Source organism: Orycteropus afer, unplaced genomic scaffold (genome assembly GCF_000298275.1).
Source record: "Orycteropus afer afer isolate SDZICR_OR568_19922 unplaced genomic scaffold, OryAfe1.0 scaffold00013, whole genome shotgun sequence".
Taxonomy (NCBI): domain Eukaryota; kingdom Metazoa; phylum Chordata; class Mammalia; order Tubulidentata; family Orycteropodidae; genus Orycteropus; species Orycteropus afer.
Window position 1 is genome coordinate 674,898 of NW_006921600.1, and position 27,377 is coordinate 702,274.

The 27,377-nt window shown below is 41.2% G+C and overlaps 1 protein-coding gene across 1 annotated transcript in view; it reads right to left on the reverse strand.

The window, feature by feature from the left end:
- Window positions 1-27,377, reverse strand: part of TGFB2 (transforming growth factor beta 2) — a 123,313-nt gene that overhangs the window by 89,762 nt on the left and 6,174 nt on the right. The window contains exon 2 of the mRNA XM_007952459.2: window positions 14,839-14,922. Coding sequence (XP_007950650.1) covers window positions 14,839-14,922 — 84 coding nt within the window. The remainder of the gene's footprint in view (window positions 1-14,838; window positions 14,923-27,377) is intronic.

Here is a 27,377-nt window from a genome sequence, read left to right on the forward strand (position 1 = left end):
ATATATATATATATATATTACTTGCTTTTCTCAATGAATGCCAATTTGATATTAAAGCCTGGGCTGGGATTTCCAGTTTTTCTATGTTGTTGTTGTTGTTGTTGTTGTTGTTATGTGCCGTCAAGTCAGACCCGACTCATAGCGACCCCTCCTTGGGTTTCCTAGGCGGTATCACTACAGAAGTAGATTGCCCAACCTGCCTTCTGAGGAGTGGCTGGTGGGCTTGAACCACCAGCCTTCTGGTCAGCAGTCAAGTGCCTTAGGCACTATACTACCAGAGTTCCTAAGTTTTTCTATAGGTCTCCAAAAAGAAAAGAAAGTTAAAGGCTTCACTGAGCACCCTGAATCAGTGAATGAATGAATGAATGAATGAATCACAATTTATTCAGCCACTATCATGTACAAGGCATTTTTATGTTAGATAACTTCTTTATTTAAAGATCCATAAAAAGGTTTTGTTTGTTTGTTCGTTCGTTTTTTATTAGTGCTCATTTTAGAGAAAAGTGAGGTTCAGAGAAAGTAACTGACTCGCCCAGTGTCACATAGTGAGGATTTTATGAGGTCCCCTTTATGCAAAGCCTGTAGTTTCCTTCTACTCAACGGTGGCCTAATTGTCACACTCAAGAGTCATTGTTGGTTCATGTGTGAGTCACTTTCTTGGCTTATCAACAGAAGGTTGGGATCAAAAAACCAAAGGTTGACATCTTCACAAAGTTTAAAGGAAGGGACCACCGTCTGTGGTAACAAAGCAAGAGAAACAGAGAGGCCCATTATATGAACTCGTCTGTCTAGACAGATGACTAAACAGGGGTCCCTCCAGGGTTAGACTTGAATTTCCTCTGTTCAGCCTGTTGGATATTTAGCAGTAAAAAAAAAAAAAAACACTGTTTAAAGACTGGAGTACTAATCCAACCCCTCCTACACTACCCAGAGAGCAGTTTAAAAGTCATTTCAGTGCAGCATGCATGTGTTAAAGTTTTACTCAGGAATCACAGATGAAGACAAGAAGAGCTCTAAAAAGTCTTATGCTGTCTGGCTAAGGACCTAAAAATACAGGCCTAAATGCCCCTTCATGACTCCACTGACAGCAGTTTAAACTAGCAAGGAGAGCAGGGTCTAACCCAGGTGTCCCTATAGGACTGTCTGAGGCAGGAATGACTAGAGCGGGCTTCTCTTTCAGCTGGGCTCACAAGGAGCTTCTCTCCTGTTCCTGTGTGCCCAGGGGACTCTGAACATTCTCTCACTTATAATATGAAAATTGTCACTTAGAGTGAATAAAAAGCCAGTCTGTTGTCATTAAGGCTGGGAGAATTATGCAGAGGCTGGTGAGGATAAGATGAAAGAAGAAAAGAAAGGAGGTCTATTAATCTCACCATGTTTAGCGTACAAAAAATTTCTCCAAGATAGGCAATTAGAAGTTGGCTAGGAGACCATGTGGCCTCATGGAGAAACTGGGACCCTAATCAATTGATTCTGACCTCTCTTTCTCATCTCCTGAGAAGTTCTTGGAGTCTCTGAGTGATGCAGATGGTTAACATGCTTGGCTGCTAACCAAAAGATTGGAGGTTCAAGTCCACAAGAGGCAACTCAGAGGAAAGGCCTAGTGATATACTTCAAAACAAACTCAGCCATTGAAAATCTTACGAGCATAGCTCTACTCTGACACACATAGGGTGTCCATGAGTCAGAATCAACTCAACTGCAACTGCTTTTAAGAAGCCCTTAGTAATATACAGGAGTTCCCGTAATTGGTTAATCTACTAACAGAAAAGTAGGCAGTTCAAACCCATCCAAAGGTACCTTGGAAGAAAGGCCTGGCAATCTGTTTCTGTAAGGTCACAGACTTGAAAACGCTGTGATGCAGTCCTACTCTGCACAAATGGGGTCATCATGAGTCAGAATTAACTCGATGGCAGTAGATTTGGTATTTTGTTTTAGCAATATGCAGGGCACTGTATCTATTACTCAAACCCACCAGCTGCTCTGTGGGAGAAAGATGAGACACTCTGCTTCTGCAAAGATTTACAGCCTTGGAAACCCTGAGGCAGTTCTACTCTGTCCTCTAAGGTTGCTATGAGTCAGAAATGACTTGATGGCAGTCGGTTATATCTATTACAGTTCATACTGGCACAGTTCATTCACTCCCTCATTTAACAAATATTTCTTGGATGCTTCAATCTGCAACATTCTTCATACGTATGAGGATAGACAGGCCTGCTAGGAATTGGCGATTGAATTTCTAGGGTTCTTCCCCCCAGTGATTAAACCATTCAGCTGCTAAAGTGAAGGTCAGTGGTTCAAACCCACCAGCCACCCCACAGGAAAAAGATGAGACAATCTAATTCTGTAAAGATTTATAGCCTTGGAAACCCTATGGGGCAGTTCTACTCTGTCCTATAGGGTCACTATGAGTCAGAATCAACTTGATGGTAGTGGGTTTGGTTTGGTCCATTTGGAGTTGCTGGGGTCATTCTAATCTTTTAACAGGCATTGAAGAATTAATGCAAAAACAAACAAACAAAATATCAACACAGACTTTGAATCAAGTACCCAGATCTACCACCGTGCACAAAATTATTTATCAGCCTGGCCAAATAAATAAATAAAGTTGATTTTTATCCAGGGAATAAAATAAAAAGCATCAGGATTTTATACTGCACACTGATTATTACCCAGTCTGGGTAAAAGAAGACAGCTAGGATGCATCCATCCTCTAGTTCATACAAGAAAAAAACAATTCCCTTCTTCAAATGGGAAATACAGAGGACATGTGCTAGCTAAGGTCAGAAGCCACTGCCAATTCCAACATTGAAGCCCTTGGATTCTGCTGCCTTGGACTTTCATAGGTGTTTAGTAGAGAAATAGTAGATTTAAAAGAAAGGAAAAAAGACACCAAATATATCTTTGTCCTTTACCAGAAAAGAACTATGTTTCCTTAATAGATAGAAATACATAAAATTCTCACTCAGCCAACTTCCATTCTTGCACCCCCAATCTTTTATTTGTATTTAAGTTTATAATTTTAGAGGAATAATTAATAGGATGAGCTTTGGAGTCAGACAGATCAAGTTCAAGTCCTACCTCTCTGCCACTTAATAGCTTGTGTGGCTATGGGGAAATTATGTGATATCTATAAGCTGCAGTTTCCTTATATAAAACTGACAATAATTACGGTGTTTATCTTATAGAACTAATATGGAAATTAGCACATTGCCTACTATAAGCATTCAACAGCTTATAGATAGCTATATTATAATCATCATAATAGTTATTATTACCAAACGCATTTTTATCAAAAGTTATATAAGCCCCCCAAACAGCGGTTCTCAATGCTGGCTGCAGATTAGAATCACTTAGGAAGCTTTTGTCAAGCTAAAGATGCCAGGTCCCACTCCAGACCACCTGAGTCAGAATTTGTGGAGGTTGATCCTAACATGGATATGTGTTCTGTGCTACCCAGGTTATTTTGATGCAGAGTAAAGTTGAGAACCTCTGCACTACAGTGACCCAGTCTTAGCAGTAAAAGAGAGATTTCAACTCCATGGCAATCCTATGTTGGTCAGAGTAGATCACCAGGCTTTTCCTCTGACGTGCCTCTGAGTAGACTCAAACTTTCAATGTTTAGGTTATTAGCAGAATGTGTTCACCATTTGCACCACCCAGGGCCTCCCTTAGCACTAAAAACCCCAAATAAAGGATCTGAGCCCTTCAGTAACTGAAGCTGAAGTCCAAGTCCCTGCCACAGTAACTAGCATATATAGTAAGTTTGGTCTTCTTGGTGCTTCACCTGCTTAGTTTCTGAAAAACAATTTGCCTTCATCCTAACAATAACACTAGAGTAAATGATCCTTGTAGGCATCCCTAGGTGGGAAAAATGGTTAACGCACTTGTGGCTAACTGGAAGGTTGATGGTTTGAGTCCATCCAGAGGTGCCTCAGAAGAAAGTACTACCAAGTGACTTCTGGAAAATCAGCCACTGAAAACCCTGTGGAGCACAGTTCTACTTGGACACACAAGGGATCTCCAGGAGTGAGGACCAACTCAACAGCAGGTAGATCCTGATATTAAAGGATCCCTGAAACCACAGTGGCTGCATTTCCACAGGAAGCTGCCTTCCTGCTGTCCTGAATACACACCATGGTCTGAGATAAGTAGTAGTCTTGAGAAAACAAGCAACCCGGATCAGGAAAAGAGAGAAGCATCCCCTGCTGCTGCTGTGAACACATGTGAGTCACCTCCACTTCAGAGCAAACATACAATCCAACTGAATACTAGAAAAATATGGTCTCACCATTTAGATTTCAGAAGGATCCAAAACCAATTTAGACTCCAGTCAGTGGACAAAGTTCATATTCAGCAAAACAGCTCCAGCAGTTGCATCATACATACAACAGGGCAATTCAGAAATACAGATGGCCAGCCATGTGCAAAACAATGCTTTCATTTTTTCTTCTCTTTCCCACTGCTGATCCCGCAAGTCGGATGAAAAAGCTCAGCATCTGCTGCTACTAAGAATAGGCTGTGGAGATGATTATTTATGAACTCGCAAGCACCAAGTTACCTAGAACACTCAGGGGCAGTCAGACCCAATGGCCATCACTGGATTGAGAAGCACACAGGAAATGTCCGAGCCAGCCTGGGTTACTCTCCAGTTTGCGGGAAGAAGCTGGTGTCTAAATAATCTAGCTGATGGGCTACTGTTAGGAGCCCAAGATTCAGGTTAGACAACATTCTAGGGAACTACATTGTATATGATGTTTAACTTGGCATGGAACTCACACAAGCAAGATAATCAACAGCAAAGTCATGCTCCCTCTAGCAAACAGTTAAGCATCTACAGACATACTTTCATGGAAACTTAGCCTGAATCCTTACTGTGGATGACACCTACCAGCCACTGCTGGGCATGTTAGGACCTCAGTGGCAATCTAGGTGCCTCAGGCTAAGGGATGTCACCACATGTTATGGAAGTAAGCCTGAGTTTCAGAGTTTTCCTTATACACATAAACTTCACAGAACACATCAGGACTTGTCAGAAGCCTGGTACTACCAACTATGCCTCTTATAGCATATAAACTTGTCTCAGTTGGAAGAGCAAGTCATATATAAAAATGGGAAGAAATAATATTTACATCTATCTTATATACTCAACCTACTAATTACTCAATAAATATCCATTACAAACCTCCTCATGATTCCACAGACACAGCAACAGTGTGGATCAAATCATGTCACACCCACATATAGAAAGTTTCAACATGGGTGAAAGCTTTCTCTCTTCCTCAACTCCTCTATCTACTCTGTAGTAGATTTGTGTCATTCATTCATATGTTAGCTGTCACTCTCCACTGGGCCCTTCCCTATAAACTTCTCCCTTGTGCCACATTCCTGACCCCTTGAAATCAGGCTTGGCACATGACTTGTTTTAGCTAATGGAATGTGAGTGGTAACAACTAAGCCTCATCTCATGGTCCTGCTATTGCTCTTTCTCATCAGCCATGAGACAAGCATGCCCCGCTTAGTGGTTGCTTCCTCAGCCTGGGTCCTGAAATGAAGACCTCATGGAACAGAGCCACAACCAACACACAAAGGACACGCCATATGAGTGAGAGAGAAACTTTTGGTGTTGGCCTTTGAGATTGGGAGAATCTCTAGATAGTAGCTGTGACCTTGAAAAATAATGTCACATTTCAGAGTCCCATTATACCACAACATATCATACACAGATGTATGGTAGCTGAAAGGTTGGAAGTTTGAGTCTGCCCAGAAGTGTCTTAGAAGAAAGTCCTGGTGATCTATTCCTGAAAAATTAGCCATTGAAAATTCCATGGAGAGTTCTAGGTCACAAATGAGATTGCCATGAGTTGGCATCAACTCAACCACATCTAGGACATAAGCAGCAGATCAATTATGTCCTCTGAATGTATCAACTTTATATAATACTTGATATTATCATATTGCCCTATTCTCCAGTCTCCATAGTCAAAGTGGGTCTTCAATTATTTGAAAGACCACATTATGTGCTCCTGCTATTTTGCAATTCATCAAGATAGCAGTCAAACAAGTTCACAAAGAAAGAAGACAACATGAAAGGGCAAATTTTCTCCTTCCAGAAAACATAAATAGCATCTTATTTCTGCTTGATGACAGCCAAGCTATAATCACAAAATTCATCATTCTAACGGCAAATATCACCTCTCCCAAGAAGGCTTCTATCACCTCCCCCAGTCAAGTAAGACAGTTCTTCTTATGCCCTCTCAGACAGCCTTACTTATAATCAATCACACTATGTTTACTTTCTGTTTTGTTTTACCTTGGTTTGGTCTGCCTGACTTCCTCACTAAACTGTAGGCTTCCTGAAGGCAGGGCCTATGCTATATTCCTTCATTCATCACCAGGCCTAGTACAGCACCTGACACACAATAAATTCCTAATAGCTATTTCTTGTACAGATAGATGAAGGAATAAAGCCAACAGTATAAAGCCACCTTGCTGCTCAAAACTTAAGAATTAGAAACCCAACTCTAAGCCAACAGAAATGTGTGGCGACTGGGCTGGTAAGAGACATAGTTTTACACATTCCTTAGCTTCTGATCTCATTTTGGAGTTTAGGCAAAGGCACTTGTATTTCAGGCACTAACCACAGCTGGACAGATCCAAACATCCTTCTAGGCCCAACTCTCTATTTTACATGGGGAAAGGTAGTTGTCATTCTCCTAAGCCAATGTGTGGGTCACCTATGTTATGTATCTGTGGCCACTGAGTCAATGATGGTTATAACTAGGCAATACAGCCTAGGTTCCCACAGCAAATACCAACTCCAACAGCTGCTATTCCACATCTGTCAGCAGAAGATGCAAGACTCAAAGGGTTATTTTCATACACAGAACGGTGCAAAGCTAGCCTCTTTCCAGAAAGGAAGGGGGAAGTGAGTTGCCAGTAACTCAGGATTATTAACTAAAAACAATCAAACAACAAAATAACATTCTATATACAGAACCAACTGTAGCCTATTATAAAACTATTTGCTAAAGAAAGAACTTAACACAGGCATGTCTGTTGGGAATTCTTGTTATAGTGCGGTTTCACCTAGAAATGCAGTTGCAAAGTGGCATTCCAATGCATTACAAGACCTCCTAACTGGACTTCCTGCTTTCACTTTTGCCACCCTGCATGATCTTCTCACTTTACAGCCTGCCCCCAGGATCTCTTTAATCTCATCTCCTCTGAGGCTTTGATGATCCTTGAGCATGCCAGGAAGAGATCTAGCTAGCTGCTCCCTCTGCCAGAAATGCTTTCCCAGAAGCAACCCCAGGCGACTCTCTCACCTCCTTCAAGTCTGGGCTTAAATGCCACCTGAATGATGCCAACCATGGCCAGCTTGTTTAAAATCGCAACTCCACTCCCCATCCTCCTGACTCTGCTCTGTTTTCTCCCCATATCATTGGCCAACTTCTAACATTCTTATTTAATTTTCATTATTGTCCATCTTCCCCCACCAAAATGTAAGCTCCCAAAGACAAGATTACTTTGTTGATGGTGTTGCTAGTGCCAAGGAGCCCTGGTGGCACAATGGTTAAGTGTTCAGCTGCTCACCGAAAGGCTGGTGGTTCAAACTCACCCAGGGACACCATGGGAGAAAAACATGGAGATAGGCACCCATAAAAATTATAGTCAAGAGAAGCCTAAGAGGCTATTCTAATCTATCACATGGGGTCACTACAAGTCAGAATCAACTCAGTGACACATAACAACATTACTAGTGCCTACATCAGTGCCTAATATATAGCAGACACTCAATAAATGTTGTTGAATGACTGAATATACCATAAGCCTGACCTGTCTTTAACTTTGTCCTCCCATGAGCTTAGCATGCATTTGACACTTAACTTTCTTTGGAAAAAAAAAAACAAAAAAAAAACCTTTTTATTGTGATTTGGATGAAAATTTAAGAGTAAATTGGTTTTTCAGTCAACAGTTCATACACATTTTGTTTCATGACATTGATTGCAATCCCCAGGATGTACATCACTCTTCCCACTTCCTCCTTGTGGTTACCATTTCCCTTTGTCCTTTTCCTGCCTTCTGACCTTTATCCCTGGGCAAATGCTGCCCTTTGATCTCTTATGGTTGATTGTTCTAAGGAGCGCATACCTCCCTGGTGTTACTGTTCACATCACAGGTTTATTGTTTGGCTGAAAGTTGAGCCATGGGGGTTAGGTCAGTTCTGGCTTGAAGGGTAACTAAGAGCTGTAGTCTTGGGAGTTCCACCTGTCTTTCCAGGCCATTAAGGCTGTCTTCTTTTGTTATTTTGAGTTTTATTCCACACTTTTCTCCCATTCTATTCAGGATCTTCAAATCTGATCCCTTTCAGAGTAGTTGGCAATGGTCTCAGGGTCTAACATTTATCTTAAAAATTACAAGTATGTTTGTAGGTAGAGATCTTTTCAATGATAACTTGTGGGGAAGTGGAATTAACACTACTAACTATTCTTCTCATACATCAATAACTACATGAGCTATTGAGTGATATAGACCGTATGAGAGAAGTAGTTATTTTTCTAAAGAGTTCAATGGGCAAAAAAAAACAGCCTTGAAAGCCTTATGGAGCACAATTCTACTCTGAAACACATGGGGTCACCATGACTCGGACCATATCCGGTACATACACAGCAGGTTAATTAAGTCCTCTGAATATAACTTAATATAAGAAATTCTTGATATAACTGTACATCCTATTTACCAGTCTCTGTATTCAAAGTAGTTCTCCTATAAAAATACATCAATTCTTTCAAAGACCACATTAAATGTTCCTGTTATTTTGTGATTCATCAAGATGGTAGTAAAGCAAATTCACAGAGGAAGAAGAAGACATGAAAGGGCAAATCTCCTTCTTCAAGAGAACATAAACAGCTTCCTAGTTTTGTAGTCATTGAAGATTCATATGGTATGGTTAGATTAAAATACTAGATCGTTGAAAAATAGCATCAGAATAACAGGAGACATTGGGTTGCACAGCAAAAATATCAAGTAATTTATCATTAATTTTGCTTTTTAATGGCTGGGTCAGATTTTCACCTGCTCCAATAACTCTGGTTAAAAAAAAAATTAAAAAAAAAAAATATCATTTGGGAAGAGAAAAGCCCAGTTACCCGAATCTGAGTTTGGTTGAGATGGCAGTGTTTACATTCCATTGTTGACTAGATCCTTACCCCAGGGAATGCCTCAGAAAGGGATTCAGGTCATAACAAGGTCAGTATGCTTTGATCAAGCACTGCCTTGGGCAATTATACATTAACTTATACATTATATAATATATATAGCTTCTACATTATACATTAAATTTGAAAATCTCTCTCTCCACAGTTGCCCAGTTGAAGGCACTTAAGTGAAGTAATTCATTTCTATTACAACTTCCAAACTAGGTATCCATCACCCATGTGACTGATTCACTTCCTCACACTCTTATGGTCCTTCTCAGTGGTACACAGTGAGCAGGGTACATGTGTGATATGGATATGTGATATGATATCATGTGTGATATCATAAAATGTGGGGCTTGATGTTGTACCTGTAGAATGGGAAACACACTGTGCTGTGGATTCAGCGTCATGCACATGGAGGAGCAGCAGTCAAATAGAAGCCCCTGTGGACCCAAATCCTCCCAGGCTGGCTGACTGTGACTCCAACAGACCTGCTTAACCTGAGGATCCACTGCCTTGTTGTTGTTATTGAGGGCCTGTTGAGACAATCCTGACTCACAGCAACCCTACATGAACAGAGCGTAACTCCCCTATACGGTTTCCTATGCTATAATCTTTACAGGAGCATATCACCAAGTCTTTTGTCCTGTGCAGTGACTGGTAGATTCAAACCACCCACCCTTCCATTAGCAGACAAGCGCTTAACCATTGTGCCACCAGGACTGCTCTCTACTGCTTTAAACAGTTGGAAACTTTCTTGAAGGTCAGAATCACCTGCAGGACCTGTTTACAATGTACAGACTTCTCAGCCCATCCACCCCAGAGATTCTGATTTGGCAGCTTCGATGCAGGGCCAAGGAATTTGCTTCTTAAGAAGCCTCAAGAAATATAAATGGAGGGCACATTTAAGGAACCCCATCTTTAAAACCTGAGTTACTTAAAAGCCTCTTGCTCAGTAAGTGCTTGAAATAAATTTAGTCCACCTCACCATCTCCACCTTCATGTCCATTAATCCTTCACTCATAGAGAAACTGTCTATATGGCTTACCCTCTGTATTTCTGAATCTCACTAGGAAAATGTTCCAGCAGGCTAGCCTCATGTGATTCAATATTGTTGGGGATAATGAATTGAAAGAGAGAAAAATAATTATGCAGCCACATGGGCTGTGGAAAATGGGGACTATTTCATACACTAGAGTTTTTTATTTAAAGCTTATGAAGCATCAGAGCCACCAGTCCAAGCATCAGTGTCAGAACACATTATCAACTACACCCAGGTTTCAGAGTGAGAAAAGCAAGAGGCGCCACAGGGCCATGCTCTCTCTCTCTCTCTCTCCAGCCACTCCCAACATCTCATTGGAATGGAAAGGCAGTTCACGCAAGGTGACAGGGATGGCCCTCGAGCTGCTTGGCACCGGCCGGACTCAACTTAACGAGTGTTCACAATCACACTCAGCATGGAGAAATCCACCCTGACCCTGGACACTTGCCGCCTGGCATAGACTCACTTACATTTTTACTCAATTACTATTTCTAAGAACAGAGACAAAAAAAAAAGCAGAGCCCCACTACTCAGCAGCTTTGCAGGAAATGTTTGAAAGGGGTCTGCAGAGTTCTCCCACAAGCCTGAAAGCTGGTGGGATGGAAGGGCCCCCCACTGCATGGGAATCTCAGTGGAGCTTGCACCCTGTCTCCTTTTCCACACCCACAGACACACTTCAGATTTTCCCAGTCTCAGTAAAGAGCACAGTGGGTTTCCAAGGTTTTTTGACCAAAGAAAGAGGGAAAACTTGCAGCAATTAAGTGGCTGAAAGTAATCCCAAGTGAGAAGGAGTGTCTGAAAAGAAAAACCACCCCAGGAACCAGGATAGGCCTCTCAACTTGCTTTCTATAGTAGGAAATGCTGAAAAGAAAATTAATCCTTAGTAGGTAAGAAAGTTATAAAATGAATGGGACAGAATTCCAAAGGGAGAGGAAAAGATGTTTGGGGTCTCTGTGGTATGGTAGAAAGTAGCCAGGCCAAAGCTGAATTCAGATTTTGGCTCTGCTACTAACAGCTCCCTCGGAAGGAAGGTTGGGCAATCCTACTATCTGTAGTGATACTGCCTCAGAAACCCAAGGAGGGGTCGCTATGAGTCGGGGCCGACTCGACGGCACATAACAACAACAACAACAACAACACTAACAGCTCCATGACCAGGGACAAAGAAGGCATAATTTCCTGAAAAATGGGGACTGTCACCCACACCGGATCCAATGTTGGTAGGAGGACTAGGACGGTGTGTCTTTAAGTCCCAAGGACACAGGCAGTGTTCAACAAATGTTTTCCTTCTCCCATTCTCTTCCCTTTTCCTTTCCAAAGAGAGCTATTGGGAAAAAAGTGGAATTTATTCCTTGGTTTAGATGGTAAAAGAAAATTAAAATATAGAGCTTCACAGCAAAATATAATGTCTCACAAAAGGGCATCTTTAAAGCCTAGATTGAATCTCTCACTCTTTTTATTCACATGGCAGCTTACAGAGATCCTGAGCTTTATGTGTTAAAATAAATGTATACTCTCAATAGGATCCGTTCTTTTTGAGGAAATCCCAGTTTCAAAACCAAAATCAAACCCATTGCCATTGAGTTGATTCTGACTCATAGCAACTCTATAGGACAGAGTAGAACTGCCCTATAGATTGTAATCTTTACGGATTACTCTAGTGGCATAGTGGTTACAGCATTTGACTGCTAACCAAAAGGTCCGTAGTTCAAACCCACCAGCTGCTCTGTGGGAGAAAGAAGAGGCACTCTGCTTCTGCAAAGAATTACAGCCTTGTGTTGCTTACCAGGAGTGGGAGGGGAGGAGAGGGAACACTGCAAAAATAAAAATAATAAAAAAAAATTACAGCCTTGGAAATCCTATGGAGCAGTTCTACTCTGTCCTATGGGGTCACTGCATGTCAGAATCAAATGGCAGTGGGTTTAGTTTGGTAATCTTTATGGAAGCAGACTGCCACATCTTTCTCTCACAGAGTGGCTGATAGATTTGAACTGTTGACCTTTTAGCAGCTGAGTACTCTTAACTATTGCATCACCAGAGCTCCTTAATCCCAGTTTGTTGTTGTTACTTGCCATCACTTCCAATCCATAGCGATCCTATGTACAACAGAACAAAACACTGCCCAGTCCTGTACCATTCCTGCTATGCTTGAGCCCATTGTTGTAGCCACTGTGTCAGTCCATCTCATTGAGAGGGTCTTTCCCTTTCTCTCTGATCCTCTACTTTACCAGGCATGATATCCTTCTCCAGAGACTGGTCCCTTCCGACCAAAATATGTGCCATCCTTGCTTATACAGAGAATTCTAGCTATACCTCTTCCAAGACAGATTTGTCGATTCTTTTGGCTCACTTATACCTCATTTTCCTTCCACGGAGCAGCTGGTGGGTTTGAACCACCAGTCCTCTGGTTAGCAGTCAAATGCCTTAGGCACTGCGCCACCAGAAGCCATTCTTCTGGCAGTACACAGTACTCTCAATCCCAGTTTACTCACTTCCATCCAGTCAGATCCGATTCATAGCGACTCCTCCTTGGGTTTCCAAGGCAATATTCTATAGAAGTAGATTGCCCAACCTTCCTTCCAAGGAGGGGCTGGTGGTTTTGAACCACCAGACTTCTGGTTAGCAATCAAAATGCCTTGTTGTTGTTATGTGCCGTCGAGTCGGACCCGACTCATAGCGACCCCTCCTTGGGTTTCCGAAGCAGTATCACTATAGAAGTAGATTGCCCTATCTTCCTTCTGAGGAGTGGCTGGTGGGTTTGAAATACCAGCCTTCTGGTTAGCAGTCAAGTGCCTTGGGCACTATGCTACCAGAGCTCCCTCAAAATGCCTTAGACACTACACTACCAGAGCTCCTAATCCCAATTTAGGCACTGTAAATAAACTATACTGCTTCCTAAGAAGCAAGGTTGTTGTTAGCTGCTGTTGAGTCAGCCCTAAACTCAGGGCCATCCCATGAACAACAGAACAAAAGCTTACCTGACAGTCCACCATCCCACTGATTGGTTGCAGATAGGGCTGTCATAATCCATAGGGTTTGCACTGGCTGGTTTTTGGATGTAGATTACTAGGCCTTTCTTCCTAGTCTGTCTTACTTTGGAAACTCCACTGAAACCTGGTCAGCATCACAGCAACACACAAGTGTCCACTGATAGACATGGTGGCTGTGTATGAGGTGCATTGGCCAGAAATTGAACCCAGGTCTCCTACACAGAAGCTAAGGTTTATACCACTGAAGAAACTGCAGAGTGAAAATCCAAGTGAACCAGGCTTCTACTATGGTAACAAAAACATTTCCTTTGTCCCTGTCAGGGACTTCTACCTACATTTAGAATCAACTTAACCCAAACCTTCTCAGGGCCTTAAAAATGCTGAATGAACTAATGCCAGGCTTTTCCACTAGCACTCTTCCTGAGCATGGTGCAGGAACAATTTGGGCCATGGAATTACTTAAGTGTCAGGATCATCCAAATCCTATTGGTCCTTGTGATTTCATTGCCCAACATAAACTAAAACTCCAAAAACCAAACTCACCACCATTGAGTCACATCTGACTCATAGTGACCCCTCCTTGGATTTCCGATGCAGTATCTCTACAGAAGTAGATTGCTCTATCTTCCTTCGGAGGAGGGCTGATGGGTTTGAACCACCAGCCTTCTGGTTAGCAGTCAAGTGCGTTAGGCACAATGCTACCAGAGCTCCCAACTAGGCACTCAGTAAGTGCTGGCTGAATTGTCGAATGTTCCAAGTCATAAAGGGGTGGAGAACTCTGACGCTAGTGCCCTCAGCCTAACATGCAGCAGTTGCTCTGAAGAGTTTGCACTTGGTATTAGGGTCAGTTCTAAGTGGTTAGTGCAAGTGGCAAGCTCCCACATCTAGTCAGCTGAGGGCCTGACCCACCATGATACATTTTTTTATGCAACACAGAAATATCATAACGAAAGTAAAAAATAATGGCATTAGCTTAATTCTCCCACAGGCCTCCCTCCAAAATCTCCAAGGAGAGAAAAAATCTCCTTCTCCCACTTCAGTTCAAAAAACATTAATCAATTTAACCAAAATCACTGAATAATTGGTGTAGAACTTATCAAATGGGAATCTAATTTGCTGTGTCAATTTTCACCTTAAACATAATAAAACATTAATTAAAAATAACATTAATTAAGCAACTATTTTGTGCCAGGAATAAGAATATAGAAACAAATAAGATACAGTCCCCTTGATCTAATGCCTCAGGCTGACAAAGAAGGGACCTTTGACACCCAGGTTATATTCTTCAACCCTCAAGAGAGTGGCTTCCATGGGGTCAGAAGATCAAAATTGCAAATCACTCTGTAACCCTTAGAACATGTATCTTATATACCCACAATCCATTTTTTTTTTCACATACTGCAATCAAGTCATCATATTACTTCAAAGCTATTCATGGATTTTCTCTTTTGAACTCTGAATAGAAAATTTAGGGCACCTTTGTGATTGCTCAGCATTTCCGAATTCTATTTTGCCTCTGACCAGTTCCCCACAGGAGACAAATACTAAAAATGGACTTGATATCACTATGTCAAATGAGGTATAAACAGACAAGGATACTCACCAAGGTACCCACAGAGCACCTGGGACTGTCTGGAGCACAAGCTGCCCACTGAGCCAGAGGGTGTTGTAACAACTGGGCAGACAGCTAGGAGTTTTAAAAAGCACAGTCATTAGCTATTTTACTGAAGAGATGCCTTGCATAGAGCTATACAAAGATTCAAAGTAGAAGAGGGACTCACTGAATGTTCTTTTCATTCCCCCTGTAATATAAGCTCCCTGCTACTGAGGACCATGGGATAAAATAAGAGCCAGAGGATCAGACACTAAATGATCCACTGAGGATATCTGGATTCCAGTTCCAGGTCTTCTGGCATTCCTTAACTAGCTTCACAGGCTCCTGAACTCACTTTTCCTTCTAGTGTTAGAGTAACAATGGACAATTTCTATGCTGAAACGGCAAAATAAATACCTCAACTTATACTAGAAGTCAAGATGAATATGAAAGGCCTTGATCTCATTTGACAAAAGACAGCCTACCTATTAAGAATAAAACTTTTTTAAGTTTTTTTCCCCATTTAGTAGGCCTAGATTCCCAGGTCTTTTTTTTTTTTTTTAAACTACCTGTCATTATTTCTAACCTGTGTATGAATACTCCTTCTCATATGAGTCAAAAATGCAAGTGTACATTGGTTTGGGACTGGATGAAGCATATGTCGATTATGATAGCTATTACGTATTGAAATTTGGAACTTTGCTTTCTTTAAAGTAACAGAAAGAGATCTTGTATCCTGCCTACCGTGTTTTTATAAAAGATAATAGACAAAAAAAATAATAGAAATTAAAGAGGAAACACTGCTGAGTGTTCAAAGACTTCCCTATCTCTGCTCAAGTAAATCAATATAGGGTTTTTGCATGAGAAGATCTTGATAGACACACGAACTCTGCCATTGATTAGCTGTGAATCTTTGCACAAGCCCCTTAACTTACTTTGTGGGGCAGGCATAACACTACATAACACTACTCCTGAGAGTTTGTATAAGATTGAATGAGGTGATGTTTATAAATGTGACTGACAAATAAAAGGTGGTCAAGACATGTAATGATATTAGTGACCTCATTTATTGTCCTGACTTCTATATCTAGCATGCATGAATATATTTCTTTCCTAGCTCCTTACACACATTTAGTATCCATGCACCTTCTGTTCACATTGGGCATGTATTCCAGAAGTAACACTGCCACAATTCAGATCTGACTTAACAAGTTCCTTTGAAAAGGACAAAGGCTTTGTTGACTTCTCTTTCAATGTTTTGTCAGATTTGTTACTTTTATCACTTGATTTTAAAACAGATGTTGTTGTTGTTATGTCCTGTCGAGTCGGACCCGGCTCATAGTGACCCCTCCTTGGGTTTCCGAGGCAGTATCACTACAGAAGTAGATTGCCCAAGCTTCCTTCTGAGGAGTGGCTGGTGGGTTTGAACCACCAGCCTTCTGGTTAGCAGTCCAGTGCTTTAGGCACTATGCTACCGGAGCTCCCTTAAAACAGATAATGAAGGCTTTTTCTATACCCTGTAACTTACCTTTGCCAATCTTCCCTAACAACATGCATCCCACTAATCAGATCTTAGAGACATATTTTCACACAAGTATAGATATGGATTACACCTTCCAGTCAGAAGAACACTCTCTATGGGAAATATAGGACTCGGGATGTCCTGAGAGGCACAGAAGCACGAAGGCCCAGCACGCGGCCTCCTGTACTCACAGGCTGCTATCATATTGCCACCATATGCTGCTTCTAACCAACATCTGCTCCCATATGTTCCCACCAATAAGCAACCATGTTGTTTATTTTTCGAGGCTTCTCCGGAGTATTACAAAGGGAAAATCCCCTGAAATTACCAGTCAGCAAAGACGGGAAGCTACATTGGGCATAAACTGTTTGTCACAAGATTAACAAGTCAAACAAAGTTTTCTCATTCATATCTGATCTTTAAAAAGAGATACTCAAAGTTATCTTAAATAGATCTCTCACAGAATAGAACCAGATTAAGGCAGAATACTCAGAGTGAGTCACTTAGCAATACTTGTTTCTTCAAACTATGGCCTTACGTATTTCTTGGGGGGGGGGGGGTTAAGTCCTTTTCCTGGGAAACAGCACCTTCTTCAGGCCACTGTATGTTGTGATGCAGAAGAAGGACAATTCTACTTCCCTGAATTCAGAGCTCTGAAACCTCCCAAGGTCACGCATGTCATAGGAAGTTTGTATGGTTACAAGGCAAGGTAACTACTATCAGTTGAAGTTTCCAGAAGGCATTCCTCAAATATGCACCTGTGGTTTGCATTCACTCTGCTATAAAGGTGCAGCATTAAAATCCATTCTTTTCTTTCTTTCTTTCAGCAGGATCTAACTGGTTTTTTGTTTGTTTGTTTGTTTGAGTGATTGATTGCTTTTCAGGTGGTACAAACAGTTAATGCGTTTGGCTGCTAACCAAAAGATTGGAGGCTGGAGTTCAGCCACAGGTGCCTCAGAAGAAAGGCCTGGTGATGATCTACTTCCAAAAAATCAGCCATCAAAAACTCAGTCAAGCACAGATCTAATCTGACACACATAAGCTAGCCAGGAATCAGAATTGACTTGACAGAAACTAATTTTTTACTGGAAGAACAGGATGCTCCAGTGCTAATCCAATACCCTAGATATTAAGAACATGAAATGGTTGGAAATGTAAATGATACAAGTGTGATTACTTAGGCTCAGGAAAGCAAAAATTGGTTTTCCAATGATCAATTTCCAATAATCTACATAATTGCAGTAGCACTAAGTTATGGGGATTTTTTTAAAAAAAGAAAAATCAAAAAGACTTTGGATATACATGAAGAGGGCTTTGCAAAATGTGAAACACTATGAAAATCTGAGACACTGATAGGCTTAGAGATATCATACTTTTCAGAAGTACTGGGGGACACACTAAGTGATATTGGGGGACTATAGCTCTTACACAAGTAATAAGATAGAAACAATCATGAAATTAAAATTTTTCATCGTTAATTGACAAAATAACTAAACGATCACAAAGTTAATTATAAAAGTGTTGCCATTCATTTTCATCTATGATGACACAACTAAGAAATAAAGCAACAAAACAAAATAAGAATATACAGTGTTTCCAGAGTCTGTTTCTTGAAATACCTGCATAAGAATCACCCAGCTTACTGAGATGCAGGTTCTTGGAGCTTACCTTAAAACTTTGTTGCTGCTATGTGCCCTAGAGCCGATTCCCACTCATAGTGACCACACAGGACAGAGTAGAATTGCACCGGTAAGATTTCTCGGGCTTTAATCTTTACAGGAGTAGATCTCCAGGTCTTTCCTCCCGCAGAACCACTGGTGGCTTCAAACTCTCAACCTTTAGGTTAGCAGAGAGGTGCTTAACCATTGTGCCACCAGGACACCTTACCTTAAAATTACTAAGTAATAATCTGGATGGGTATGGGAGACATTGGTATGAAAATCTGCATTTATAATAAGCACTACAGGTGATTCTTTAGCAGACCAAACTTTGAGAACCAGCTCTGAACTAAATTATAGGTAGAAATGCCTTTTACAAAAACCTCATTTGACCGACCTCACAGCAGTTATTCTCTAATAACGGTTAGTTGTTCTGAGTAAGCAGTGTTTTGTGTTGTGTGAAAGTGTCTGTAAGAATGGGATGAAGCCCTTGTTGCTATAGCAGTATCTCATTGTTGTGTTGTTGTTAGGATGCCGTAGCTACTCCATGTGATAGAGTAGAACTGTCCCATAGAGTTTTCCTGGCTGTAATCATCACAGAAGCACATCGTCAGGTCTTTGTTCCACAGAGCCACTGCGTGGGGTTTGTATCACCAGGGCTCCTCAGTGGTATCTTAAGCAGAATTAAATATCAATTTAAAAAACCACTCAACTGAACTCCATGTCATCCTTCTCAACCTCTCCACACAAACATCTGATGTATCTGTCTTGGGATTATAGTAAATCTGTAAATTGTTGTTGTTGTTGTTAGGTGGCATCGTGTTGGCTCCAACTCATAGTGACCCTATGTACAACAGAACAAAACACTGCTCAGTCATGTGCCAGCCTCACAATCCTTGCTGTACCTAAGCCCATCGTTGCAGCCACTGTGTCAATCCACCTCATTGAGGGTCTTCCCCTTTTCTGCTGAGCCCCCCCCCCCCCTTATGAAGCATGATATCCTTCTCCAAGGCCTAGTCCCTTCTGACAACATAACCAAAGTAGATGAGACAAAGTCTGGCCATTCTCGCTTCCAAGGAGCATTCTGGCTGCACTTCTTCCAGGGCAGATTTGTTCATTCTTCTGGCAGTCTGTGGTACTTTCAGTATTCTTCACCAATATCACAACTCAAAAGTGGCAACTCTTCTTAGGTTTTCCTTATCCATTGTCCAGCTTTCACATGTATATGAGGAGATTGAAAATATCATGGCTTGGGTTAGGCATACCTTAGTCTTCATGTGTAAGTGGGTACTCTTATTTCCTCCCACTACTGAAATGCAGTGAATTTCTACTCTAAGAATTGCCAGCAAGTGTTACTGAGAAAGGACTATTTGCTGATCCCAAATATATGATGACTCTGTCTGGTTCAAGATTTTCTTTCTAGAAGCCAAATATTAATGCCAAAGAATTAATGAAATTATATAGGACCCTCCACACATAGTCCTACTATTAATTCTTCCACAAAGTATATTAATAGTAAGTTATATATATTTTCTGACAGTGGACTCTTCTTAAATATATCTCTCTCCAAGACAAACCAGCACTAGTCAGCTCATTCTTTGGAGGAGAAAATTACAAGTTTAGTAGGTGAAACAGAAATTCAGGACTTAATTTATATCAGTGAGCACAGTCAATATGTTTAACAACAGGCTTAACAGTATGAAAAGGAATAAATGAACAATTAAACTAGTGTTCAAATAAACATGATTGTCTTTTAAATGCCTCCAGTGGCTCAAATGTAAAACAGAGTAGAGAAAGATGCAAGCAAGCCTGGTGTGTGGATTTGAAGGCATTTGACTGCTCACCAGAAGGATGGCAGTTCAAATCCACCAGCCACTGGAAGGAAGACTGGGCAATCTACTTCTGTAGAGACACTACCTTGGAAGGGTTGCTATGAATCCAGACTGACTTGATGACAGTGAGTTTGGTTTTTTGGTTTGGATCTTAACCCAAACCATGGTATTTTCAATCACCTCATACACATGTGAGAGCTGGACAATGAATAAGGAAGACCAAAAAAGAGTTAATGCTTTTGAGTTGTGGTGTTGGCAAAGAATACTGTAAGTACATGGACTTCTAAAAGAACTAACAAAGCTGTCCTGGAGGAAGTGCAGCCAGAATGCTCCTCGGAAGAGAGAATGGTGAGACTTTGTCTCACCTACTTTGGTCATGTTGTTAGAAGGGGCCATTCTCTGGAGAAGGATATCTTGCTTGGTAAAATGGAGGATCAGCGAAAAAGGGGAAGGCCCTCAACAAGATGGATTGACATAGTGACTACAACAATAGGCTCAGGTATAGCAAGGATGGTGAGGCTGGCACATGACTGGACCATGTTTCATTCTGTTGTACATAAAGTCGCTACGAGTCAGAGATGACTCGACAGCACCTAACAACAACAACAATCTTAAGGTGGGAACTGAGAGGATGGCTGTGAGTCTGCTTTGGTTCTGCCCGAACCCTTCCAGGTAGAAGTTTGATACTCTGGAGCACTCCTACCTTTGTTTCCCTCTCCTAACCCTCCAGAGCTCAAAACATCAAGGGCCAAGCTTAGATATGAAGGTATTTGCCCACTGAAAACCCTGACAGATTGTCATGAAGACAGTCCCTTCACCAAATAATCCACTTTCTGCAAGAGAATGTCCTCAGTCTGTGGTTCTCCTTTTTCTCCTCTGAACTAGAATCAGAATAAGTTATCAACCATATTTTAAACTTGCTGAGAAGCTCAATTATAAGAATTCACTATGAAGCCAGCAGAAACAGCTTTAATGGTGTTGTCATTAAGATGTCAAAGTAGAAGTGAAAATAAGATTAAGCTAATAGATAGGGAAATAAATGGCTGTATAAGAAGGCAAACCCCAAATGGAAGGAATGACAAAGGCACTAGGACATGTGGTGTAGGCAGAACAATCCCTGATACACTTGATCTAAGAAGCACTGAAATAACCAGTGCTGAAATGAACCCAAAACATAAAAATTAAATTATATTTCCCAGAACATTCCCAGTTATGTTTTGGCAACAAGGGACATATTAATGCTTTAAAAATGCACTAGGAAATACACAGTATTCTCTTTCAGATAGTGCTTCCTCAGAGTTTCCCAAAAACTAATGGACCTATAGTTATTTCAGGGTCTTTCTCAAAACCAAACTTTGCATTCTCATTCATAAGAGGTGGTAACAACAAATAAAGATTCTTACAACAGCTACACTTATGAATGAATAGTTTTTTTGTGCACTAGCTTTTCAAGACAGATGTGGTATTTGTCAGTGTGGTGTGCATTAGATAGAGGAAGCCAAATGAACAGAGCCAAGGTCTAAGTCACAACTTTTTTTTTTTCCTTTCATGAAACCAGAATGATGCTCTAGTATTTCCTGACACAAGCAACAACTCCAGAGAAGCAGTCTTATTCTCTCCAAATGCTGCTCCAGTGACTTTTCCTTCAGAAACACAGAATCTCTTCCTCAGGAATAACCTGCTTCTTAATCACCAACATGTAGGCAGCAAGGAAAGCCCGAGAAAAACAGTGCAACTCTCCCTGTGAACTCAGATATATGGAGCATACCAGTGTGAGCACAAACAGCAACCTCTGGAGGGTTGGAAATGCTTTCAAACGATTTCCAAAAGGTCTGGCCTTCACAATACAGAGAGCATTTTCTATTTGCCTGAAGCTCCTCAAGTCTTTGTGGTTAAAGGAACATCTCAGCCACACTTTTCTGACTTATTAGTCAGTAACAAACCCAAGCGCTCATTTGAGAGAATGAAGGGATGGTCCAAGTCCAGAATGCTCTCAGAACCATGAGCCTTTCCCTTCCTTCCATTGTTGTTAGGTGCTGTTGAGTTGATTCAAACTTATAATGAGTCCAGATGATAGAGCAGAACTGACCAGCAGGGTTTTCTTGGCTGTAATCTTTGTAGAAGCAGTTCTCAGGTCCTTCTCCCATGGAGCCACTGGTGGGTGCAAACTGCCAAACTTCTAGCAGCTGAGTGTTGAACTGCTTGCCTCACCAGGACTTCTTTCCCTCTTTCTAACAGACATCAAATCCAGCAAATTCAGAATCTCTCTTGGACAGCAATCAATGGTTTCTAACACCAGTGAAGTGGTTTCATTAGGTTAGCTCAAGAAAGCCAAGATGCTAATAAACTGAGAGAACACCTTGTACTTTTAAACCACCAGAGGCCTGAATGTGGCTTCTCTTTGTTATCAGCTCCCAACTTTTCATTTCTCTTCCTTGAGCCGTTTGCAGTGACTACCTCCTCCCCTGCTTCTCATCCATCTTCCTCTTTGATGTGTCTACTACCTAAAGGCATCCTGTTGCTAAAGGCTTTTCTTAAATTAGTATCACCTGTGAGCCAATAAGGAGCTATTGTGTCACTGTGATTAAAGTACTGGGCTGCTCACCAAAAGGTCGGCAGTTCAATACCACCAACCGCTCCATACGAAAAAGATGAGGCAGTCTGCTTCTGTAAAGATTTACAACCTTGGAAACCCTATAGGGCAGTTCTACTCTGTCCTATAGAGTTGCTATGAATCAGGAATTGGCTCGATGGCAGTGGGTTCGGTTTGGGTGTCTGGTCAGCCAGTACTTGGTTATGGATGTGAAATGAGGTCTACCCCAGTCTAACCACAGCTGCCCGACCTTGCTCAGCATTGATTCCAAATGTCCTTGTTAGTTTCTCAACAGAGATTATCACTAGTGGAGGTGATGAGGCTTAAAGGATTTGCAAGGAGGGGTTGAAACAGGCCTTGCTGTTGTATGCTGCTATCAAGTTGTCCCTAACTCAAGGGAACTCAATGCACAATTGGAACGAAAATTTGCCAGGTCCTATGCCATCACCATAATCATTGCTGATCCACAGTGCTTCCACTGGCTGATTTTTAGAAGTAGATCCATCAGCCCATTCTTCCTGGCTCATCTTAGTCTGAAAGCTCCGATGAAGCCTATTCAGCATCATAGCACACACAAGCCCCCACTAACAGAAGATGGTGGCTATATATGAGGTGCATTGACCAGGAACTGAAACACAAGGAAATGGAGAATTCTACCATTGAAGCACCACTGCCCTCCCCTGGAGGCACATTGTACAGAAGCACCTACAACATGTAGACTTCTATGAACACCATCCTCTTACTCCTTGATTGGACTTCATACTTTATAATAATGTGGCAAATGCTATTTGACATAGATACATGCACACACACACACACACACACATAAATTCAGAGAAATAAGTTAAAATAATTTAAACATTTTTTTTCCCTAAAAGTATATGTATGTACCTTTGAAACAATTGGTAGCATCCTAAAATGTAAAACAAACAAACATACAACAAACTTGGAAATTAATGTACTGAGCCTGCATGCCAGGATGCTCTGGCTGGGAGGAGATTTTGTTCCAAAGATGAACACCACCAGTTGGTGGCTCCTAACATTTTCTACACAGAAAAGCTTTCTGAGGGCAGATAACATGTCTCTACTTAATTTTATTTTCCGTATGCTTCTAATACAAGACTCTGTACTATGTGCAAGTGAACCCCTCATCTTTCATTCCACAAACATTTATTTGATTTCATTGATTCTTATATATTTTTCACATTTGAGTATCTCTAAAATCCAGGTTATCTCTTGTGAGAAATGGCATGTTATAGTTAACTGGTAGCAATAGTTCTTTCTTAATGGCACATTAAATAAAATTCAATGGTGTTTGAGACTCAGCGAATAAGTGCTGATGTGCAAAGAAGATCTGTAAATGCCAGACATGCCACAAGAGGCACTTCATACCCACATTCTCATCAGAGATTTTCTTTATTTTTACAAGCAAAGAAACTGAGGTTTGGGGATGTGAAGGGGCTTCAACCCAGCCACAAAGCGAATAATAAAGAGCCAAGATCAAATGGAGCAAGAAGCAACTTAAATGTCAAAGAAGTGGTTTTACTAACTTGCACTGGGATAGCCAAGTTGCTACCTAAAACAAGACCACTTTTTAACAACTGCCAAAGGGCCTGGGTAGAACTTTTGCTCTTCGATGCTATTGCTTCCCTTTCAACCCCTGAGATTCCCCTGGTGCAATTCCCTTTTATCTACTTTCCTTCCTTTACTTGTTGGGTCTGTCTGGCTCCCAAGTCTGTGCTCATTCTATGACACCATCCTGCCTTTCCAAATAAATTAATCATCTAAAAGAGACAAGCTGAATCCCCTTTGAATCAAATTTATTGAGGCTTTTATGAAGAAAATGGTCACAGTTAAAGACCAAAACCAGGTTCTCAATTAATCATAGTTTGTGTGTCATCCAAGCACTGAAATAAAAGCTGAATGTGTTAGAGGCAAGAAAAAGGACACAAATCTGTGCCAGGGCTTCAGAGCTGTATTTCCTTTTCTAGGGAAAGGATGCAGAGCTTACGAAAGAAACTCATGGTGGCAGAAGAAAGTCACCTCTTTCTTGTGGATGCCCTACATTGATTTGCAATAAGGAGAAAAAAGACCTGCTCTCCATTTCCTGGTCTCCATATTAAGGCCTCTACTATCTACAGAAGAGCCTCTGAGTGGCACAAAGTGTTAAGTGATCAATTCTCACTGAAAGGTTGGCATTTCACATCCACTCAGAGGTACCTGGGAAGAAAGGCATGGTGATCTGCTTCCGAAAGATAATAGCCATGAAAATCTTATAGAGTAGTTCTACTCTGCAACACATGGGGTCTCTATGAGTTGGAATCAACTTAACAGCAACCAGATTTTTGTTTGTTTGTTTGTTGTTTACTATCTATGGTAACCGAAAGTAGCTCTGGTGATATAGTGCCTAAGACTTTTGCTAACCAGAAGGTTGGTGGTTCAAACCCACCAGCCATTCCATGGAAGGAAAAATGGGCAATCTACTTCTATAAAGATTTACCACCTTGGAAACCCAAGGGATCACTATGAGTCAGAATTGACTCCATTGCAGTGACTTTGATTTTTTTTTTTTATGGTAATTGAATGTCTTACTTTCAATACGACATCACTGATAGAAATAGCTACATTCATTTCTTCATTCGTCGAAGAGAAAATACTAGTGCCTACCTCACACGAATGGCCTGAGGATTAAAAAGTACATACATATAAAATGTTTAAAATTGCTTGCTATATAGTGAGTGGTCAATAAACGTTGGCTATCATCATCACCATCATTTTGTGATTGCCCTTATTACCTATAAAACTGGAAATAGGATCTGTGTGGTTGTAAGGAACACTTTAGCATAGTGAGGAGGTGCTCCATCAGACACATTTACCCTGATACAAAGGTGAAGAGATTTCAGTTGTACACATCTCCAGGTCCTGACGTTTTGAACTCATAAATCCTTTCTCTGATGGTTTGATCTTGTTCTCTAAAGGGAAATGTCCATCCATTTATTAAAGATTTATTGAGTGACTACAATGTGCTTAGTTCTGTAAGAATGTAAAATTCAGTTCCTGTTCTGAGGAAATTTGCAAACCATTGGAGAAGACAGCCAAGAACACAACTAACTTTTAACAACAGCAAACTGAAAAAGGCTATGATGAAACTAAACATCAGTATTTTGAAGTGCAGAGGAAGTGTTGATTAGATATGGCTAGGAGAATTCAAAGAAGCTCTGGTGGTACAGTGGCATCTGGCTGCTAACCAAAAGGTCAATGGTTTGAACCCACCAGCTGCTCTGCAGAAAAAAGATGAGGCAGTCTGCTTCCATAAAGATTTCCAGTCTTGGAAACCCTATGGGGTCGCTATAAGTCAGAATCAACTCAATGGCAGTTAGTCTGGCTTGAGAAAAGAATCAAGGACAGGTTCATGTAGAGCTGGCATGTGGCTAAGCCTAGAAGGATGTCTAAAGCTTTTAAAGGATGGCTTGCCAGGTGGAAGAAATCATAAACTAAGGCCCCAAATCATGAAAATCAATGGCACATGTAAGTAAAGGCAAAAAGGATGATGTAGCTGGAGAGAAGTATGATGCAGGGATTGAGTGAGGGTAGGAGCCCTAGTAACTCAGTGGTTAAGTGGTTGGTTGCTAACCAAAAGCTCACAGTTCAAATCCACCAGCCTTTCCACGAGGAAAAAGATGTGGTATTCTGCTTCCATTAAGATTATGCAGTTCTACTCTGTCCTATAAGGTCACTACGATTTGGAATTCACTCAATGACAATGGGTCAGTGAGAGGTGGGACTGAGCAAGGAGAGGCCACATGTTATCTAAGATGTGAGAGCTCTTAGGGCCTTCTCCTATAAGGACAATTGTTAATTGCTGTCCAGTCAGCTCCTAACTCATGTAACCACATGTGTTACAAAGCACCATGTGTTACATAGTAGAATTGCTTAATGGGATTTTCTTGGCTTCAATTTTTATGGGATCATTTCACCAGGCCTTTCTTCCACAGAGCTGCTAGGTGGGTGCAAACTGCCAGTCTTTACATTAACCCAAAACCCACTGACATCCAGTTAATAACGACTCATAACAACCCTTCAGGATAGAGTAGAACCACCTCATAGGGTTTCCAAGGCTGTAAACCTTTATGGAAGTGGACTACCTCATCCTTCTCCCATGGAGCAGTTGGTGGGTTCAAATTCAAACTACCAACCTTTTGGTTAGAACCAAATTCTCTAACCACTATGCAATAAGAGCTCCTTAGGTTATCAATTGATCACAAACCACTTGGGCTAAACAGAATCCTCATATGAGGAATAGACAGTGACAAGCATTGTGGGTTACCAGTTCTACAATTCTCTGTTCCCAGCCCCTCTGTTCCACTGCCCATAAATGGCAAAGACTATCTAAGGAATAGGAGCTCTGATGGCATAGTGTCTAAGGTATTTGACTGCTAACCAGAAGGTTGGCAGTTCAAACCCACCAGCCAGCCAATCCTTGGAAGGAAGACTGGGCAATCTACCACTGTAGAGATACCACCTCAGAAACCCAAGGAGGGGTTGCTATGAGTTGGAATCGACTCAACAGCAGTGAGGTGTTTTATCTAAGGAACAATTGAGAAATGCATCCATTGTGACAAAGAAACAAAGGAGGTGGAAGTCCTAAGACATCCTGGGCTAGTTGAAAGGTTCTGAGGGCATTCCTGAACTGTTGCTATCTCCAACAAACTCACAGAGTGTCAGTGAGGACATGATGTATGAGTGCATATCCACCTTCCATGCAAATGTTTCATATGAGTGAAGAATAAGAAGGCAATTCAGAGATTGAGGGAAACAGGTCAAGGGGAAGTTATATGCCAGATCAAGCCCACCAAGGCAATCCAGGAAACAAGGTGGTGATAATAATGAGGCAGTAAAACACACACTTCTGGATATCAGAAGCTGGAATAGTTTATACCCCA